We start from the raw sequence: 21,370 nt of genomic DNA on the forward strand, positions 1-21,370 counted from the left end.
TTCAGAGCATGTATCAAGTGTTTTGAACTTTAACTACCCTATGTTTGCTTCAGAAAATGGAAAACACTCTTTTGTGAGAAGTAATAAAAAGGTTTATACAGCAAAAGAATGAAAGGAATATTCTTATTAGTAAGAAAGACCTAATTGGCATCTGCCTTTTTTTTTTTTTTTTTGTGGGACAGTGTTAAGAGTACTAACTAAAGTGTGTTTTAACTAAGATCTTATAGGTTTGGTTTATAAATTTGTATGTGCAAAATAACCAACTTAGGTTATTCAAACCTTTTTTTTTGTGACAAAATAAACTACTTCTTTTTGGAATATGGAAACTAACATTTTACCAGCATGCTTAAATTTTTTTTCTACTAGTTTGATGCATTTTTTGGTGTTATTTTTATGTCAGTAGAAGTTTATGTATGTCTTTTGCAAATTGAAAAATCTGGAGTTTTTAAAACAGATTTCTTCCTCCCTCATGTTAATTAAACCACTCCTTATTTTATTTGAGCTTCTAGTGGTTTTAATTACTATTATTTTTTTTGTTTTCCAGGTCAGATGTACAGTTGCTTGTAAGTATCATTCAGTTGCTTGCTCTTTTTTTTTTTTTAATATAACTCCCCTTGTCTTAGTTAGCTTTAAGAAAGATCAAGCAGTATCAGCAAAGTATTTTTTAAAAAAAGCTTCCTAGAAAGAATTTAGAAATAGCAGTTAAAAATATATACTCAGTTATTTTAGTAACTGTAATACCTACAATGCATTTAAGGATATGTAAAAATATGAATCTGTATCTAAATCCCTTTGCTCTTCACTTTGTGGAGAGTTCCGGTAAAATCAAGTGAAGGTATAATGTGCTTAGAAAGATGGGAAAATACACTTAAAGGCAATAAAAACCAAACAAACTCCAAAAACAAGACACACAAAGTGACGCCTTTAAAGAATATCTGAAGTGAAATTCAGTTTAGAGATGCTGTTCTGGCCAAGATAATATGTTTTTATGTGGCAGAAATTTCTGAAAGTATGTGCAAATAAATTCTACCTTAATACTGAACATCAGATTTAAATGAGTTAGCCTTTAATTTTTAGGGTCTAAGTCAAAGCTTTCTATGCTTTGGCCTATAAAATTGATGTAATGTTTCTGCCTCTAGATATAGAGCCATGTCTCTTCCCTACTGGTTGGAACACATTGTGGGAGTATGAGAGGGGAAGAGGGGAATATTCTTAGGGGGAGAGAAGAAAATTGCTCTGCCAGGTTAAACAAAATTTCTGATAATACATGAAGGAAACACACACATGGAGTGTGGCTGCAAGTTGTTTTAACTGCTTTCAAACAAAACTGTACTGAAAAGAGAGGTCATAGTAGCTTTCATCCAAACCATGTGTAGAGTCAGTGGATGGCTGAGATAATGTGACAGTCACTTGAGTCTAGTTCAAATAATCTCACTGAAGTTAAGAAGTAAAACCGTGAAATGTGCAGTGAGGTTTCTGTAGAACTGGGAAAACAGAAGTGACTGTGGGTCTGTGCATGATATCGGTAAGTGACTGTATTTCTGCAAATGGGAAGTTCAGAATTATTGTAAAGACTGAGTTTTGTGTTCTTTCAGGCACTGAGGATTGCAGCTCAAATAATGCAACTGCAGAACCAGCAACCAGTAGTAATGATGATTTATCCGTAAACTCTGCCAGTGGGAACAGAACCTCTGCAGGTGGAAGAGTGGTTGGGGCTGCATCGCTAGCTGATGAGACAAGAGGTGATCTAAGCACTGTAACACATTTGTGGTTTGGAATGTGACTGGGATGTGAATTTTTGGGGTGTTTTGCACTTCTATATCATGATTACACTAGTTCAGCATTGCAGGGGCATGAATCCAACTGCTTTACTGCAGTAGAGAATGAGGCCAAGAAATGCGTCTGCACACCTGACTGGGAGTGCAGTTTCATGCTGTGATTGCAGCATAGCCTTGGAATAGTTTTATCTGTGTTAGACTGAGACTCCCTTCCCTCCCTTCCCTATGGCTTTTTAGGTTACAGGTTATTAGTTCAACTGACTCTGACATGGAGATTTGAAATGCATAAGTGATGGGGTGCAGCTGAAGTCCTCTGCCTGGTAGAGAACATTTTATGTCACATATGTGCAGGACAGATGTGGGAATCTTGCAGCTAGAAAGGCTCCTCTCTTTGGAATATCCAGTTAAGGAAAGAAGTGTCAGCGTGTTGTGTGTCCCAGTCTTTGTCAGCACACTGCATAAAGCTCACAGCTGAGGCAGCACAGAAATCACTGCTGCTCCTAGACAGCTTTACTGCTAGAGGTGAAGTGAAGCTTGAGGAGTTGCAGTAGACAGCAGAGCTTGCAAGTGTGCCTTGCAGTAGAGAAAGGTGGCTTGATTGTTTTCTCAGGCAGATTTCTGTTTTACAGACACTGGATATGGCAGGGAGGAGAGCACTATATGTGTTTGTTTGTCAGCAAATATTCTTGTAAGTTTAAATTTTTTTTCTCTTTTTGTAGGATCCAGCCTGATTTATAACCTCACAGCAGAATCCATTGATGTGAATTCTGTCATCTTAAAATGGATGGTGAATAAAAGTGATGATGGCCAATACACATACAGGATAGAGGGTTTAAATTGTAGCGATAATACACCTCTGGAGAATGTGACATCCGGTGAACCCAGAGCAGAAATTACTGGGTTAATCCCTGGGACACTGTACAACTTCACAGTATTTGCTGTACTAGCAGCTAAAAGTGATACAGAAGGAGAGGGAAGTCACATAGACCTGTATACAAGTAAGTCACAGGTTTTTGCATTCTTATTGCTGATGGTCTGTGCTTTGCTGTGCAAGACAGGACTCTGCTCACCTGCCTGAGACTGTAACTTAATAGCAGCCTTACCTGGGCCAGATGCTAGGAATGTATAGAAGAAACACAGCCTTCATTTATTTATTTACTTATTAAACACCAAATTCCCTCTAACCTCCCCCCATAAACCAAAAAATCCTCCACAACAACTACTAAACCAAAAACCAACCAGTAAACCAAACTGAAATTGCCTACATTGGCAACCATACCCTTCCCTTTCCTGTCCACCTCTCTGGATTCCCTGGGAGCTCTGCTTCAGTGATGACCAAAGCTTCTCCTTTGGAGTGTCAAAGGGAGGTAGATGCCACTGAGCATGGCTTGTCTTCAGTTCTCTCTTAGCTGCCCAGTGGTGCAACAGCCTCCAGGAATGCCTGGTGATGTTCTTGGGGTGCTCTTGCACTCTGGACCATGAGTGGTGTGAGGGAAGTGAAGCCCTGGTGTGGCTGTGTTCCTTGTTTCCATGTCTGTGAGCAGCTCTTCTTGCAGGCTAACGAGTTGTTGCTTTGTCTTTCACAGGGCCCAGCCAAGTTCGTGATCTCAAGGCAGAATCCATTGGTGTGACTTCTGTCACCTTAAAATGGGTGGTGAATGACAGCGCTGCTGACACCTACACGTACAGGATAGAGGTTGTCAATGGTACATTTGTGAAGAATGTGACATTCAATGAACCCAAAGCAAAAATTACTTGGTTAATCCCTGGGACCCTCTACAACTTCACGGTATTTGCTGTAGCAGCTGATAATAAGACAGAAGGAGAAGGAAGTCCCATAGACCTGTATACAAGTAAGTCACAAGTTTTTTGCCTCCCTATTGCTAGTGGTCTGTGCTTTACTGTGCAAGACAGGGCTCTGCCCACATGCCTGATGTTGTAATTTAATAGGAGCCTTATCTGCTAAAAATGAGTGCTTCATGCATAGGAGAAGCATAGCCTTGATTCACAGCATCTGCTGTAGCAGCTGATAATGAGACAGAAGGAGAAGGAAGGTCCACAGACCTGTATACAAGTAAGGAAATGGTGGACAGCTCAGAGCTCTTCCTAACTGCTTGAGGGCTAAAGTGTAAAGTTGTTGTGTGTATAGATCTGATGTCTTGTTACTGTAGCTTAGTTTGGAATGTCTAGTAAGCAGTGTGCTTCTTTAGGTGTGGAAGAAATACATCCTTGGTTTTAAAAAGAAAATCCAGGCAAACTTAATCCACACTGCTTCCTCTCCATGTTTGTCCTCATATCTCTTCATGTGGGAGATAATTTCTTGTCACAAATAGTGAGCCAGCTAGGAAGGATGCCCTCCTAGAGTTGGTGTGTTTTAATAGAGTTAGACTCATGGGACATGGTAGGTGGCTGGCTTGGCTACCGAGATCATTAAATGACTAAGTTTCAAATTTACAGTGTAATGAATAATAAGAAACAGTAGAGTTGCTCTCCTGGAGTCCAGGAAAGTTTAAGCTGTTTAGGGTACTACTTAGCAGCCTACCCTGGGAATCTGCTTTTGAGGGCTTAGGAATCCACATGTGCTGTTCAGTTTTTGAAAACCACCTTTTAGAAGCACAGGAACAGGCAGTTTCACTATGCCAAAAGTTAAGTAATAGGGGCAGAAAACCAGCTTTGGTAAACAAGGAACTCCTGGTGGAACTCCAGAGGACGAAGAAATTGTATGAGCTTTGAAAGTGAGGTCAGGCCTCTCAGGGGGATTACAGAGCTGTGGTTTGTCTATGCATGAAGAAGACACCAGGGCCAGAGCTCAGTCACAGTTGAAACTGGCCAGTGCTTTTTCAGATAACAAGAAAGGGTTTTTGAAGTTCATTAATAGCAAGGGGGAGGTCTAAAGAAACCATTGGACTGATCCTTGTGGAAGATGGTCACCTGGATAATAGGGATGAAGGAGATGCAGAGGCATTCCATGTGTTTTGTAGCTCAGTTTTTGGTGATACTGATAGACCTTGGTGTGCCCAATCCCCAGAGCTGGAGGCCATGAGAGCTGGGACAGTGGCTTTCCCCTTGTGGACACTGGAACTGTGATGGACCACCTGAATCAGATGAAAGTTCACAAGTCCATGGGGCCTGTTGGGATTCATCCCTGAGTGCAGAAAGATCTCACTGGTGTTACACAGGACCCCTCTCCATCAGCTACCAAAGGCCTTGGGAGCTGGGGAGGTCTCTGCCAGCCACTGCTATTCCTGTTTACCAGGAGGGTGGGAGGAAAGAACCAGGAACCTGCAGGTCTGCTGGACCAACCTCAGTTCCTGGAAAAATTATGGAGGATATTGTACTGAGTACTGTTAAAAGGTATTTTAAGAATAATGCAGTCATCAGGTGGCATCAACATGGGTCACAAAGGGAAAGCCCCATTTAATCAATTTCATCTTTTGACCTTACCTGTGTGGTAAAGTCACCCACCTGGAGGGGAAGGGAAGGTGGTGAATGTAGTTTTTCTGCATTTTACTGAGATTTTTTGTTTCTGTCCCTCACAGCATCCTTCTGGACAAGTTGTCCAGCTGTGGGATGAGGGGGTTCATGGTGCGCTGGGTGTGGAGCTGGCTGCAGGGCAGAGCTCCCGGGGTTCCAGAGAGTGGGACTGTGTCTGGCTGCTGAGCAGCCACCAGTGCTGTCCTCAGGGCTCAGTCCTAGGGCTGCTCAACGTATTTATCAAGGTATGGATGCAGGAGTTGAATGCATACTGGGTACGGTTCTAGGCCCTGCAATTGAAGAAGGATGTGAAGGTCCTTGAATACCTGTAGAGGAGGGCAAGAAAGCTGGTGCAAGGGCTGAAGTGCCTGTCCTGTAAGAGCAGCTGAGGGCTTTGAGCTTATCTGGTTTGGACAAAAGGAGGCACAGGGGTGACTTCATTGTTCTCCTCAGCTTCCTGAGGAGGGGAAATGCAAGGGGACAGACTGATCTCTATTCTCTGGTGTCCAGGGAGATGATGAGTGGGAATAGTTCAAAGTGGCTTTAGGGAAGGTTTAGGCTTGACATTAGGAAAGCATTGCTGTACTGACAGAGGGTTCAAACACTGCAATAGGCTTCCTAGAGAGGTGGTCAGTGCCCCAAGCCCTTCTGTGTTTGAGGCCTTTGAACAATACGTTTAGTAATAACCTTTAACTTTTGGTGAGGCATGGGGTGGTCAGGTAGATGGATGAGGGTAGTTATAGGTCTCTCCTAAGTATATATTCCATTCCACTCTATCACTTTCCTGCCCACCTCTGGATTCCCAAGGGAAGCCTTAGGAGTTCAATCACTGAAATGGCCTGTGCTTATGTTTTGGGGTGTCAAAGGGAGATTAATGCCTCTCAGAATGATTTGTCTTCAGTTCTCTTTTAGCTCCCCAGTGAAGCCCTGGTGTGGCTTTGTTCCTTGTGTCCATGTCTGTAAGCAGCTCTTCTTGCAGACTGACAGGTTGTTGTCTTGCCTTTCACAGGGCCCAGCCAAGTTCATGATCTCGAGGCAGAATCCATTGGTGTGACTTCTGTCACCTTAAAATGGGTGGTGAATGACAGCGCTGCTGACACCTACACGTACAGGATAGAGGTTGTCAATGATACAGCTCTGGAGAATGTGACATCCAGTGAACCCAGAGCAAAAATTACTGGGTTAATCCCTGGGACCCACTACAACTTCACGGTATTTGCTATAGTAGCAGCTAAAAATGATACAGAAGGAGAAGGAAGTCCCATAGACCTGTATACAAGTAAGTCACAGTTTTTTGCATTCTTATTGCTGATGGTCTGTGCTTTGCTGTGCAGGACAGAACTCTGCTCACCTGCCTGAGGCTGTAACTTAATAGCAGCCTTACCTGGGCCAGATGCTAGGAATGTATAGAAGAAACATAGCCTTCATTTATTTATTTACTTATTAAACACCAAACTCCCTCTAACTTCCCACCAAAAACCAAAAAATCCTCCACAACAACTACTAAACCAAAAACCAACCAGTAAACCAAACTGAAATTGCCTTCGTTGTCAACCATACCCTTCCCTTTCCTGTCCACCTCTCTGGATTCCCTGGTAGCTCTGCTTCAATGATGACCAAAGCTTCTCCTTTGGAGTGTCAAAGGGAGGCAGATGCCACTGAGCATGGCTTTGTCTTCAGTTCTCTCTTAGCTGCCCAGTGGTGCAACAGCCTCCAGGAATGCCTGGTGATGTTCTTGGGGTGCTCCTGCACTCTGGACCATGAGTGGTGTGAGGGAAGTGAAGCCCTGGTGTGGCTGTGTTCCTTGTTTCCATGTCTGTGAGCAGCTCTTCTTGCAGGCTAACGAGTTGTTGCTTTGCATTTCACAGGGCCCAGCCGGGTTCTCGATCTCGAGGCAGAATCCATTGGTGTGACTTCTGTCACCTTAAAATGGGTGGTGAATGACAGCGCTGCTGACACCTACACGTACAGGATAGAGGTTGTCAATGGTACAAATGATACACCTCTGGAGAATGTGACATCCAGTGAAACCAGAGCAGAAATTACTGGGTTAATCCCTGGGACACCGTACAGCTTCACGGTATTTGCTGTAGCAGCTGATAATAAGACAGAAGGAGAAGGAGAGTCCAGAAATCTGTATACAAGTAAGGAAATGGTGCCTCCAATTGCAAATAACTGTGCTCTTTGTACCAAATTGCTCTGCTTTCTTACTTTGGGTTTCCAGCTTTCTCCTGTTTCTCGTTGTGATGCTGCTTTTCTGCTCCAGTTGTGTGCGCACAGCAATACAGCGATCTTTGCAAACGGACTGAAATTGTCTCTAAAATTGTGTTTGCATGTGCCACCTGTAAATCGGTTATTTCATCAGCATGTCTGCTCAAGACTGTGTAGAGATCCAGCTGCTACCACAGCTTGACTTTTCCTAGACACTTGAGGGCTGAACAGACCCCTCACAACGCCTCTGGGAGTGGGTTACCACAGCTCGTACCAAAAGATGTGGTGTGCAGGGATGTGGTGCCACAGTCACTGAGGCTTTTTTTCCTTAAAATTGTTTTGAGCTCTTTGCAGAGTCTGGGGCCTGAGGTTCCTGTGGGCTCTGACTGACTCACTTCCTAGGCTTGCCGTATCAAGTGTGGTGCCAATCTAGCTGGTTTTTTGCTAGGGCACCTTTTTCCTAGACCAGATAGACGGGATAGGAATAGATACTACTTTTATCTGTAGCTCAGAAATGCAAAGAGAACAAGCAATTTCCCTACAATACAATTTAGAGGAGTGTGTCCTGGAGCTGCTGCTGAGTCTATAAACTTGTCTAAGCTGCCTGAAGCGAGTTTTATCTGTCTAGAATTGGTGCTGAGTCAGGCTTGCAGACACAGCCCCCTAAGATATGTCAGCTGTTGGACCTGTTCAAACAGCCCATTTCTTTTTCCTGGTATTGAGGAGAGTTTAGGCTGAAGATCTCAAATTGAGACTCACAGGTACAATTTTGAGTTAAACAGATCAAGATGAGCTTGGACGGTTTCCTTCCTGATTTCCATCTGTTTCTCTGTCTGGAAAACCACTGTGGAAACAAGTGATTGTTGGATATGAAATGAAATAGAATATTCCCCAAAGCTCCTATGACCTTTCCAAAAATGCCTCAGTGTGAATGCCGGAAATGGGGAAGTGAAGCTTGGCACCAAGTGATGCTCATTCTGTATGGAATAGGGAAATGTGGCTGTGGCTCTTCTTTATTTCTTTTTTCTGATGGGTTGTTGCTTTGCCTTTCACAGGGCCCAGCCCAGTTCTTGATCTCGAGGCAGAATCCATTGGTGTGACTTCTGTCACCTTAAAATGGGTGGTGAATGACAGCGCTGCTGACACCTACACGTACAGGATAGAGGTTGTCAATGGTACAAATGATACACCTCTGGAGAATGTGACATCCAGTGAAACCAGAGCAGAAATTACTGGGTTAATCCCTGGGACACCGTACAGCTTCACGGTATTTGCTGTAGCAGCTGATAATAAGACAGAAGGAGAAGGAGTGTCCAGAAAACTGTATACAAGTAAGTCACAGTTTCCTGCATCACTCTTGCCGTCTGTGTTTTTCTGTGCAGCACTGGGCTCTGCCCACCTGTACATGGCCTGAAATTTAAATGTTGCTGGCAGAATTGCTGTGCTTTGCCTGCCTGCAGTCAGAGATGTTTGTGTGAAAGATACATAGCCTTCTTTGAAAAAGCAAGGTAAAACAAACACCTCTAAACCAATGATTGTTAAATTTGGGACAGACTACAACTTTACAGTATTTGCTGTAGCAGCTGATAATAAGACAGAAGGAGAGGGAAGTCCCATAGACCTGTATACAAGTGAGTCACATTTTCCTGCATTGCTGTTTCTGGTGGTCTGTGCTTTGCTGTGCAGCATGAGGCTCTGCCCACCCCCCTCCAAGGGTTGTAATTTAAGACTGTTGCAGGCAGAGGTGATGATTCCATCCGGGAGCTGGAGATGGCCAATCTCCAAGTTAGAGATGGATGTTAGTGTAAAAGCAGAATTGCCCTGGTAGAAAGCTATTGGTAAAGCTTGCTTTCAGCAAAGAGAAGATACTTTTCCCTGAGCACTGGTCACTTGCAAATTTGTGAAAGGGGCATTTGCATTTGTTACCTAGAGTATGGGGGCCTGAGATTCTCATTTTAAGGGGTTCCCACAAAGAGCATTTTATACCGGGTGAGCTTGTGTGATTTGGGGGCCTATAGCTGCCATTGTGGTGCAGCCAGGAGAGAGATTCAGGCAGTGCTAGATCAGGAGAACTCCTTCGGCCGTCCAGCTCCTTGTCATGATGAGTATTAAAAGTCTTGACATGTGGTGTTGGATGGACCATTTTGGAGGTGGCTTCCAAGGCAGTAGCCCAGCCTGATCTTTCTACGCAGTGCATTTTTGAAGGAAAATGGATGAATGTTCTTGTCATTTGTCTTTTCCTAAAATGTGCCTGCATGTATGATCCTAGGTGACCAGTCAATGCCCAAAGGTATCCCCTGTGCTGTCTGTCTGTAATGGCTAATTGCCCTCTTTTAAAGATGCAGAAAGAATAGGAGACAGATGCAGAAAATAGGTGGCTGGAGACAGTGTCTCCAGAGGGTCTGGAGATGGTTTCTCTTCTATGGGAGTGAAGTGCAGGGCATGAGGATTGGATCAGAGTGTCTGGTTCATCACTGCTAATCCTGCTCTAGTGATATCTCATCTTCCTTGTATTTTGCTGAACAGAGTTGCCCCACTGTCATCTTTCCCCTCCACTGTTCTCTCCTTAATGACTACCTTTTTGCCAGGTGAAGCCCTGTGAGTGGTAGCACTGGGCAGGCCTGTGCTCCTCTTGCCTTTGCCTGTGAAAGGAAAATGAGTCATGCTTGAGATGGCTCATCCTCAATTTCCTGCTACCCAGCTATTAATGCCAAAGCCTCCAGGAATGCCTGGTGATGTTCTTGGGGTGCTCCTGCACTCTGGACCATGAGTGGTGTGAGGGAAGTGAAGCCCTGGTGTGGCTGTGTTCCTTGTTTCCATGCCTGTGAGCAGCTGTTCTTGCAGGCTAATGAGTTGTTGCTTTGCCTTCCACAGGGCCCAGCCGGGTTCTCGATCTTGAGGCAGAATCCATTGGTGTGACTTCTGTCACCTTAAAATGGGTGGTGAATGACAGCGCTGCTGACACCTACACGTACAGGATAGAGGTTGTCAATGGTACAAATGATACACCTCTGGAGAATGTGACATCCAGTGAAACCAGAGCAGAAATTACTGGGTTAATCCCTGGGACACCGTACAGCTTCACGGTATTTGCTGTAGCAGCTGATAATAAGACAGAAGGAGAAGGAGTGTCCAGAAAACTGTATACAAGTAAGTCACAGTTTCCTGCATCACTCTTGCCGTCTGTGTTTTTCTGTGCAGCACTGGGCTCTGCCCACCTGTACATGGCCTGAAATTTAAATGTTGCTGGCAGAATTGCTGTGCTTTGCCTGCCTGCAGTCAGAGATGTTTGTGTGAAAGATACATAGCCTTCTTTGAAAAAGCAAGGTAAAACAAACACCTCTAAACCAATGATTGTTAAATTTGGTTACCAAGAACTGTGTCACAGTGGACTCTTCCCAAGACATTCTCTCTGGCCTGGGATTTTTGTGGGTGCAATTGTTGCCTTCATTTCTTGGAGGATCGGGGGCTCCGAACATTCTTTTAAGGGCTCCCATATAGAGATACTGTGATCTGGGGCCCTGTGGCTGGAGCAGAATGAACTGTAGATAACACTGGCTCAGGAGTACATTCCTGGCACGACCTAGGCAAGCTGCTCCTTTGCCACCTTTCATCACCTCTGTTCCTTTCCTGTGATGTTTGAAGTTCCTTACCTTTTGCTGTACACTGTCGCAGCTGGCCATTTGTCTCGGTGCAGGGAAGGCTTGAGACCTTCAATATGAGTGTTCAGCAAGCTTCGTTTATTGAAGAGCGCATCAAACTTTTATACACAACAAGTAATAAGCTCATGCATATTCTGTAAGTTAACAGTCTATTGGCTATATACAGATATCAGCTTCTTCATTCCAAAGGAGTTACATTTGCTTTTTCTCATGTCTCTAGTCTCTTAACTACAGCACTTTGTTAAGGTAACACTGCTATGCTCAAGGACAGTGTCCTTGCAGGTGCAGAACTTAGATTAGCTGGGCTCTTGTCACGTAGCTATTTCTCTACAGTACACAGATGGACCACCATCTCCTTTCTCCAGACCACTCCCCCCCTTGTATCTCTCCTGACCAACATCTCTGAATTTCTGAGCAAAATCCTGGAGCTGTGGCATTGTAATGATGTGTTCTGCTATAGAATGTTAAAGGGAGATGACTGCCACTTAAGGTTACATTACATCAATTCTGTCTTAGCTGCCCAGTGGTGCAACAGCCTCCAGGAATGCCTGGTGATGATGGGATGCTCCTGCACTCTGCACCATGAGTGGTGTGAGGGAAGTGAAGCCCTGGTGTGGCTGTGTTCCTTGTTTCCATGTCTGTGAGCAGCTCTTCTTGCAGGCTAACGAGTTGTTGTTTTGCATTTCACAGGGCCCAGCCGGGTTCTCGATCTCGAGGCAGAATCCATTGGTGTGACTTCTGTCACCTTAAAATGGGTGGTGAATGACAGCGCTGCTGACACCTACACGTACAGGATAGAGGTTGTCAATGGTACAAATTATACACATGGGCACAACGGGACATCCAATGAACCCAGAGCAGAAATTACTGGGTTAATCCCTGGGACACTGTACAACTTCACGGTATTTGCTGTAGCAGCTGATCATGAGACAGAAGGAGGAGGAGCGTCCATAGACCGGTATACATGTAAGTCATGGTTTCTCACATCCCTGTTCCTAGTAGCCTGTGCTTTGCTGTGGAGCACAGGGCTCTGCCCACCTGCCCAGGGTTTGAAATACAGTATTATATTAGGCAGAAGTGCTGCACACGGGCTACCTGGAGTCAGCAATGGTAATGTGTGGGAGGGGGACCTTTGCAGTTGGTTTTGTTGCCCTCTGTTTCCCTGGGGTGAAGCCCTCAGGTTCTCATTTGGAAGGCCTCCCACAGAGTCTGCATCGTGCCTGGGGAACTTCCCCCTTTGGAAGGCCTGTGGATGCAGCTGATCTTGGGCAGCACAGGATGGTGTGGCTGTCAGCCCTGCTGCTTTGCTCAGCCCATCAGCAGACAGAAGGCTAAGTTACTTCTGCATTCCTCATATTAGGCATTGTGACTTTTCCTCCTTGTTGTGATGATGTGCTGCCTTCTCCTTTACTTTGTTTTATCCCATGTTGACTGAGGCAAAATTAATCTGGCTCAGATCTCCTGAGTGGATTTTCCAAAGGGGTTCTCGATGAACTTGGAGAGTTGGTGCTCTAAAAGTGCTGCTTGGCTTAGTTTCTGGAATCTTCTCATGACTTTCACAGAGCCCAGCATTTTTCTCCTTAGCAGGGTAGAGTATGCTGGCCTCTGGCATTTCCTATGGAGCACTGATGATACTTCATCTAACTATTTCTACAGGATAGAGATCAAAAGTCATGACTCCTCTAGAAACCAGGCATCCATTGTCACCAAGTGTCAGAGGTGTTTCAGGGGTTGTCTGTAATCTCCTATAATTTCACTGTTTTTGTAGGAGTAGCTGACAGTGTTACTGAAGAAAAATATTTATAAATTGCAGTAGAAGTAAGCCCTAGTCACTCACATCTAGTTTTACTACATCTGTTTCTTCTGGTACACAATTGTGCTTCTCCTTAGTTTCTTAAAATAATACCCCTTCTAACAACAAAATAATTTATTAGATGAGTCTATAACCCCTGTATTTGACAGTACCAAATACTTCATTACTGAGAGAGGAAATAAATTAGGTGTGTATTGTAATTGTAGATTTATAAGTGTTTTGGTCCTGAAGGCCAAGTTTTACAAGATGTTTAGTTAGGGGAACCTTTCTTCTCAGTCTTCCTGCTACTTTACTTTTTAAGTATCTTTCTCTATCTGGTCATAAGGTTGCAGTTTTTATACTGCATCTTAGAAGACTCCCACCCAAAGTGACTTGTTATAGTTGCTGCTTTTAAGGATGGCTACTGCTGTGCTCTTAATGGACAGAGAATAAATTAATTTTGTTATGTGTTCACCACTAAGAGTTTTACATAATTATAGAGGGATTTAGTGGCAGTCTACATAATACTCTAAAATGTTCTTAGAGTAATATGTTAAAGGGTTGAACAGTATTTTGAAAATGTTGCTGATCTTGCTAGATAGTCAGTCTAAATTTCCCCAGTAACCCTGTCTGTAGAGGAGGTAAAGAGCACAGAATAGGTCTGTTTATTGTGTTAAACAGTTGTCTTCCTCATAGGTGACAAGTCCTTGTGTAGGCAGTAGGTGCCATGTAGGCATCTTTTTAAAAGGGGAAGGAATACTGAAGTTTTACAAGCATTTATACACATAACATACAAATACACAGCTTTTTCTAAGGGCAAGGCTTGATTTCATACTCCTTCTTTTTTGTTATTCGTTTTTCTTTTGGCAGTTCCTGTCTCAGTGGGTTCACTTCAGTGTGAGCCAGTGGCCAAGCAGCCTTGCCTAATGCTGAAGTGGAAATGTCCTTCTGGTAACAACTCTGGCTTCAGTATCAAAATATATAATATAAGTACTTCTGAGGTAGTGAGAGAAGACTCGGCTCCACGCTGCACAGGAGAAGGTGTTGAGCAAAACCTCACAATAAAATATTTAAATTTTTTCAGCACCTATAATGTTAATATTAGGACTCTTCAAAATGGCTCTGAAAGCTCTGCAGTGGACAATTTGTGTCACACCAGCATTACTGGTAAGCATTAAGGTCCAAGTGTGAAAGATACTCGTAGGACAAAAATATTAACTTCGTGATTGCAGAATACCAGACTTGGTATGCACTACATTATCAGCCTGCAAAATATGAATAGAACACTATATTAATTCATAGTGATTTATTGTGATGCACAATAAATATGCATTTATGTGAACAGTGTTGGTATCATAGCCTTTTCTTTTTTGGAAAATTTTTATCAGTGCTTAATGTACTAAAAAATGTTTTTGTTGGCAGACCCACCTCCTCCAACCGAAGTTCCTTCAGTCAAGGCCATCAGTCACAGCTCTTTGTCTGTTGAATTCTCTGATTTTGATTCACTGAATGGTCCATTGGAAGCCTATGCAATAATGATCACAACAGAAGATCAAAGTAAGGTGTTTGTGATATTTTCATGTAGCTGAAACAGTTTACTAAGCAGCATTATGTTTTACACTCTAAGTAGGTGTTAAACAGATAAAGAAAAGGCAGGCTCAGAATTTTCAATCACATTTCAGAAATCATGAGGCAGATACCTTGCTTTAAGTCAGGTCACTCGTTGTTTTCAGAAGGTGCCTGTTTCCACTCAGCCTTTTCCTGCCTGACTTATCTTTGTACATAAATCTCTTATGTATTGCCCTTGTGCTATTGCCACCTTGATTTGCCAGTGATTCCTTTCCCCAAGATTGTGTAGTGTCCTTTCTTTCCCCAGAGAATAATTTTCAGACCAGCTAATTGAAGCAGCTTTGGAATATGAAATTTTCTTCCCCGTTTCTTCTTCAGCTGAAAGATGCCTGCAGTAAGGTCTTAAAAGGAAAAGAGCTTTTTTTCCTGATTTTACCCAAAATACTTTAACTAAGAGAGATGGGATGTGGGTGGAAGGCTTAAATATCATTGACAGCATTAATGGAAGTTAAATTCTATGGAAAACTAGAGAACTGAGAAATATCTCTGATAGGTGAATGTCTGGTGATAAAACACTAAATTAAGGAACTTAGTTTTGCAGCATAGGTTCCACTTGAACAACTGTTCATTTTTGCCCATGCACTGGAGAAATGAGGCACCTCATGGAGACAGTTTCTGCTAAGTGGGAGTTCACATTCATGCTTATCCTTTGTTACAACACTGGAAATTCATGTTGCACAATTTTGATTATAGATCTTCCTTCAGTGGTTTTCCATGCAATACATATCCAAGAAATGCATGTTTGTGTGGGTGTGTGTGTATATATGTGTGTGTGTTACATCACATCATTGCAGAAAATTCCTATTTTTCACATGCCTACCCAGCTGCCCCAGAATTGCTGATTTGAATGCCAGTCTCTTGTCTGCAACTCCGCTTGTAACTTCAGCCAGTCCTGGTTAGTCATAAGGAGATCTGGTGTATTCTTCTGTGTGGTTTGGATTGGAAGATATTCAAGGAGGACTTTCTAGGATGAGACTGAGAGAAATAAGGGAGGAACGTTGCCCACATCTGTAGTTTACAGTGAGTGCTTTGCTGGGAGCAGAAGACAGCCTCACAGCCAAGCATCTCTTCAGCCTTTTTGTTGAAATAGCACAAATATTCTTGAGATGTGTTTCTCTGTTCTAAACCAGTCATGGTTGCCTTTAGGATAGACAGAGAGGAATTTATTCTGTTGTGTAAGAAATCCACAATGCTTTATTTTGTTTTCTAAGGCTGTTTGAAATGTCGTAGGGTGGTATTCAAGGCACCTACGAGGAGCTGCAGGTAGAACCAGGGATGTACCTTTTGTTGGAATGCAAACTAGGGACAAGACAAGACATAACATACCTCAGGTAGCATTAAACACCCATTTCTAGGCAGCTGAATTATTTGCAACCTCATCTGCTTTTAGTGAGACCAAGTTAGTGCTCCAGAAGAGTTGTGTTGCACCATGTTCCTAGAGTTACAATTGAGGAGAGCTTTGCTGCGGGTGGTAGATCGCCCCTTGTCTGCACAGCTTTAGAAAGCTTGTCAGAGCTTTTCCACCTTTCAGAACCTCCTGCAAGGCTTCTCCTTTTTAAAGGTGAATTCAGTGTTATACCCATTTTTAGAAGGACCTTTTAGCTTTGTAAAGACAGTCAGTAGAGAGCAAACTTCTGTCAAATGAGTGAGATTCTTTGTCCAGCCTCAGCACTGGGAAGATTTGTCAGTTCGTTTGCTCTTGAGTTGTTGGGATAAGTGAGTTTATTATTACCTCTTAGGTTACATGTGCCTCAACTGAATAATTGCCTCAAGATTCTAGGGATTGACTGCTATAAGAACAGACACTGTAAAGTGATGCTGTTCTGCAAATGGTGTCCTGTTGGTCACTGCTCACTGTGGCAGCCTGTTCTTAATCTTCTGAAGGAGAAATTGTTCTGATCATTGTTTTGTCCAGTGCTTGTCTATATCAAGGGAAGGCAGAAATAACCTCTTTTGTCTCCTACAGTTCAGGTGTGAGACTTCTTGTAGGATAGAACAAGGTCAGGACAAGTTTAGTGCCACCCTGAATAAGGCCTGATGCTTTTTGGGTAGCACAAATACTGATGAATTTTTTTCTACACCATTTGCATTTTACTCTCTACATACAGGAATGGATAGAACACACATGGATAAAGCTGACTTGCCTGGTGAAATCTGTCCATGAGGATGCCTGGTTCCAGCATTCATGCACCTTTATTCATAAGCTCCTATACATGCTAGAAGTAAAACCAATAGAAAAATAAAACAAATAATGCTGGGGAGAGGTGGTGCAGTAGATTGCACTGCAGTAGAAGAGGTTTCTGAGATTATCTGTTGCTCTCAGCCTTTCATTTCAAGCAGTACTTGTGGAGGAATGACAATTGTAGTTGATGTGACAATCTCAGCCACTGTTGCAATTGATACAAAACCAGGGGATGAATTATATATCCATGTTCTTGTTGTTTCCTGAAGGTTCTGAGTCTTTGAAGTCTAAGTTGAACAACACATACAAAGATTTCAAGAAGAAGACAACAACTGCCTATGTTACATATGTCATAAAAGCAGAGCAGGCAGATTCACATTCTTCCCATTCTCAGAGTGATAAAAACATCATCAATGTAGGCAAGGGAAACACAATGTATGGCTATGAAAATGGACCATTGATCCCTCTTCGTTCATACAGGTATTTATTTCAAACCATCCTTTTGATAAGTTTTCTGCTATTGAAATCTAGAAGATCATCTAATGGAAAGATTACAGATCTTGCTTTAAAGGCTGTTAAAACCCTGTAATGTACCTGGTTTTGTTTTTTTCTTATTCCTTCCTTTTCAACAGGGCATGTGTTGCAGGTTTCACTAATATAACCTTTTCGGATGATGTGATTGAGGGGGAAGACAGTTATGTATCATTTTCACCCTGCTCTGAACCAGTCTTACTGCCCCAGGATCCAGGTATGTTGACATCAATTGTAGGACTGGCAGCTTGGCACACACACAGCATGTGGAGATTCCTTCATTATGGCAGGTTTCATAATATCAAAACACCTGTTGGTTTCTCTATATGAACTGTTTCTTTCTAGCTTTGCAGCGGCACTGCTCTGTAAACTCATACCTTGCTAGTTCTGCAGGTGATCCCTTTTTTCCATGTAGGATTCCACCACAGGAGTAGCCAACAGCCATGGCATGCTAAAAGGGATTGGATGACGCAGTGAAACTTTGGTGTAGCAACAAGTGGCAAATAGCAACTTTCACAGTTCTGTTAAACTAGAAGCAGGTGTATTGAAATGCAGATATTGGTCCTTTGATCCCAATTTTATATTAATTTAACATTCTCTGGTTATTATTCTTAAGGAGATTTCAATACTGGTACTGCCAAAGGACAGTAAAGACAAGATATTTTAGTACAGTGAAGCATGCTCGATTACTCACTTGCAAGGTTCTGCTGTAGCATGTTGTTTCAGTTAGGTGTTACTAAAGAGGACAATGAGTAATACCTTTTCTCTTTTATCAGGTATTATTGCTGGAGTGGTTATTGGATGCCTTTTGGCTATCTTGGCTGTAGTTGCTGTAGGGGGATTCATATTCTGGAGAAGGAGAAGGTAATGTGTGTTTGTTGCTGTGTTGGTTGTGTTGAAGAGCACCAGTGTTTGACTTCAGTATTTTTCTCCTAAAAAGGACTCTGTCTGTCATGATACATGGCTGTCAAGATGTTTTAAAATGTGTTGTATTAAACTGTTGTTTGTTTGTTACAGATTAGAGTTGAAGTATCAAACCACTTGTTACATAACATTGTTTAAGCCCATAGTTACAAACTATGAGTTAAGAAGAACTAAACAAAATAAATTTTAATTCATAGAACAGAATTGTGCAGTCATAGGATGGCTTGGGTTGGAAGGGACCTTCAAGATCATCTAGTTCCAACCCCCTTCCATGGGCAGGGACACCTCCCACTATCCCAGGTTGCTCAGAGCTTTTTTCCAGTCTGGCCTTGGACACTGCCAGAGATGGGGCATCCACAGCTTCTCTGGGCAACCTGTGCCAGTGTCTCACCATTCATGAATGGTGATTAAGTCATTCAATCACAAGTGAGCAAATATCTCAAATTATTGTGCTGAAAGTAATTTGGTATAATTGTACCTTAGATGGTTTGATTTTAAATTAACCATCAGTCATTCTTTTTAATTGCTTGATAGCCTGTCACATGAAACTTCTGTTGTGGAATTTCCACCAGCTGATGAGTTTGACCTGGTCTCTGTTTCCAACCTTGTTCAAATAATCTGGGATGTAAGAGTGCACAAAGGCTTTTTCCTGCTTCTGACCATCCTTTATGTGGAGTTAGCCATAGGGCCCTTAGTGCAGTTTTCTTAGTTGCTTTAAGTAACTGTTGTTACTTTTACAGTTGTGTCCAATAGCTGTGTACAACCTTGGGAAGAGCTTCCTTTAAAGCTTAGCAACATTTCTTTTCATTCAGCTACCACTGAATGATTGACACATCGCTGTTGAGCACTTCCTGTAGGGATTCTGGGATCAGCAGCAGTTCTCCTGAGATATCAGTTGGTGGTGCAGATCCCTCATTTGTACATTTTCCACCAAAATACATGCTTTGTGTCCAGTCTCTAGTTCCAACAGAAAGTAGTAGTCCCATTGGACAGCATCACTAAAAGAAGGGTGAAGTTTTTGTTTGTTTGGTTTTTTGTTGGGTTTTTTGTTGCTTTTTTTAAAATTCCAGGTGTAAAAGTTTGCCTCAGGAGTTTAGGTTTTGGGGTTTTTTTCACTGAATAAGATGCTTTAAAAGAAATTGTTCTCAACAGGCACAAGGAAACAGATAAGAAATTTCATATAAATTCCATTGAATTCTACTGTAAACCTGTGTTGTTTTCTTTCACCTTATAGGAAAGATAAAAGAAATACTGAAGTGTCTTTTTCTCCAATTAAGTAAGTCCATATCTTTTCTCCTGGTATTTTCTGAGCTTAAGTGATATTTGCAAAAGTTACTCAGATACTTGTTTTCTGTGCAGTTTTATAGAGAATTTTGAAGTATTAATTCCTGGTGGAACTGAAAGATGCCAGCATGCAGACTAAAAATAATTATGTGGATTAAGACTTCTAAAGCCACCGCAGGGATTTGAGTGTTCACTTCATGAATCACTATTAGACACACAAATGCTCCACATGGTTTTGAAAAACAGGGTTTGAATGAAACAGATTTCATGCACATTGAAGGAGCAATCAAAATTGTTGATAAAATGCAAAAAAGCAAAATATGGTCTGTGATCTGAATTTTTTTTAATTTGTGCTGAGCCATTCATCCAGATAAAGTTGTGATTGTCAAAGCTGGCCATGGAGGGAGTAACCACAATATATTGGAAGTCACAGGCACTGCAACTGAATCATGTTATTGGCACCAATTTGTGCTGGTGGAAAGCCATGGCCAGAACATGCCATGGGATCCCACCTCTGTAGACTTGATGGTTGGCATAAAATACACCAGGGGATGGGGTCAATCCAGTGGGAGTAAGCAGCTTGTGTGATGTTCCTCTCCTGAAAGATGCACTGTTCTCTCCTTGATTTAACAGAGCAGTTAAAAGCTTGATACCCTGTCCCCTGTAAATGCACTGTTTTGTGGCTGCAACTAACAGTCGTGCTTTCAGTCTTAGATTCACATAATGAAAAATACAACTGCATGTGTCTAATCAGCTTTTTTTTCTTCCCCTCACCCTCTCCTGAAGAATCAAGAAGTAAGTAAAGCATACTTTCTAACACATTAACTGAATTAATTCATGGCTTATTTACCTAACACCAGTTGCTTACATGTGGCTTTTCTCATTTTAGATCAAAAATGATTAAAGTGGAGAACTTTGAGTCATACTTTAAGAAGCAGCAAGCTGACTCCAACTGTGGTTTTGCTGAAGAGTATGAGGTATGTGCCCTCACTGGGGAGAGAGCTTCATGACAAATATTTTTGGAAAGACAAATCATCTTTCCTGTGGAGCATGCACAAGGCTTACAGAAGGAGAAAAGAAGGGTCCTTTTTTTATAGAGATGATTAAGCTGAGTGTGTAGCCTTCTCTTCCCTTATGCAGCTCTGAATTTAGTTGAAGTGCATGATAAATACTTCCTGTCCTGAATTATTATCTCTGACCATGGGCTTGTGGCATGGCCTGCTTGTCAGAGCTCTCACCAGAGAAATTTTTGCCCTAGTCATATGCAGACTTAGCCTGGGAGACACTGTATAATTTCTCTGCACTTCAGTTTTCTCATCTTGGGTTGTTGTGGGTTTTTTTTAATACATATCAAGGCAGGTCTGTTGCTAATCTCACCGACTTCTTCAGTGCGTGGGTGTGATTTGCAAACCACACCTGTGAATAGCTCAGTCAGAGAAACAGCAATTATGATTTGCTTACTGACCATAAGAGTTTTTCTATGAAATGTGCTAAAGCTCACTTGCTGTAAGGAACAAAGGACAGGAAGGAAGTGTTAGGGAGGATTCTGTGTTGTTGTGTCTGCTGTTAAAGAATCTCATTCTGCTTCTCATCTCCTCAAAGCTATTAATTGACTTTCTTCTTCAAATTCTGTCTCCCTGTACTTCACAGGCTGGTGCTCCACCTTGCCTTCCTCTCAGATTTTGCTTCCTTCAGTTGGTTCATGATGTTGGTTCATGATTTGCTCCTCTCTCCCTGTAATGTCTGCAGAGCTTATGCAGTAGTTCCCTGCCTTGGGGCCAGAAGGAGCTGCCATTGATATCAGTGTCTGCTTCCACAAAATTGTTTCCAGGCTTTTAACGTCCATCTGTGGGTTTTAAACATGCTGCTATTCCTCCATTCTGTATTAATCCCTTCTCTAAAA

At 42.4% G+C, this 21,370-nt stretch overlaps 1 protein-coding gene across 1 annotated transcript in view; it reads left to right on the plus strand.

The window, feature by feature from the left end:
• The first annotated feature begins 746 nt into the window (after positions 1-746).
• PTPRJ (protein tyrosine phosphatase receptor type J) overlaps positions 747-21,370 on the plus strand; it is a 28,044-nt gene continuing 7,420 nt past the window's right edge. Inside the window, exons 1-16 of the mRNA XM_058807647.1 lie at positions 747-819; positions 1,596-1,742; positions 2,498-2,776; positions 3,365-3,631; positions 6,262-6,531; positions 7,121-7,396; positions 8,519-8,794; positions 10,338-10,613; positions 11,816-12,091; positions 13,788-14,084; positions 14,340-14,474; positions 16,998-17,208; positions 17,361-17,476; positions 18,036-18,123; positions 19,418-19,459; positions 20,357-20,444. Coding sequence (XP_058663630.1) covers positions 747-819; positions 1,596-1,742; positions 2,498-2,776; positions 3,365-3,631; positions 6,262-6,531; positions 7,121-7,396; positions 8,519-8,794; positions 10,338-10,613; positions 11,816-12,091; positions 13,788-14,084; positions 14,340-14,474; positions 16,998-17,208; positions 17,361-17,476; positions 18,036-18,123; positions 19,418-19,459; positions 20,357-20,444 — 3,117 coding nt within the window. The remainder of the gene's footprint in view (positions 820-1,595; positions 1,743-2,497; positions 2,777-3,364; positions 3,632-6,261; positions 6,532-7,120; positions 7,397-8,518; positions 8,795-10,337; positions 10,614-11,815; positions 12,092-13,787; positions 14,085-14,339; positions 14,475-16,997; positions 17,209-17,360; positions 17,477-18,035; positions 18,124-19,417; positions 19,460-20,356; positions 20,445-21,370) is intronic.

Source organism: Ammospiza caudacuta, chromosome 6 (genome assembly GCF_027887145.1).
Source record: "Ammospiza caudacuta isolate bAmmCau1 chromosome 6, bAmmCau1.pri, whole genome shotgun sequence".
NCBI lineage: Eukaryota > Metazoa > Chordata > Aves > Passeriformes > Passerellidae > Ammospiza > Ammospiza caudacuta.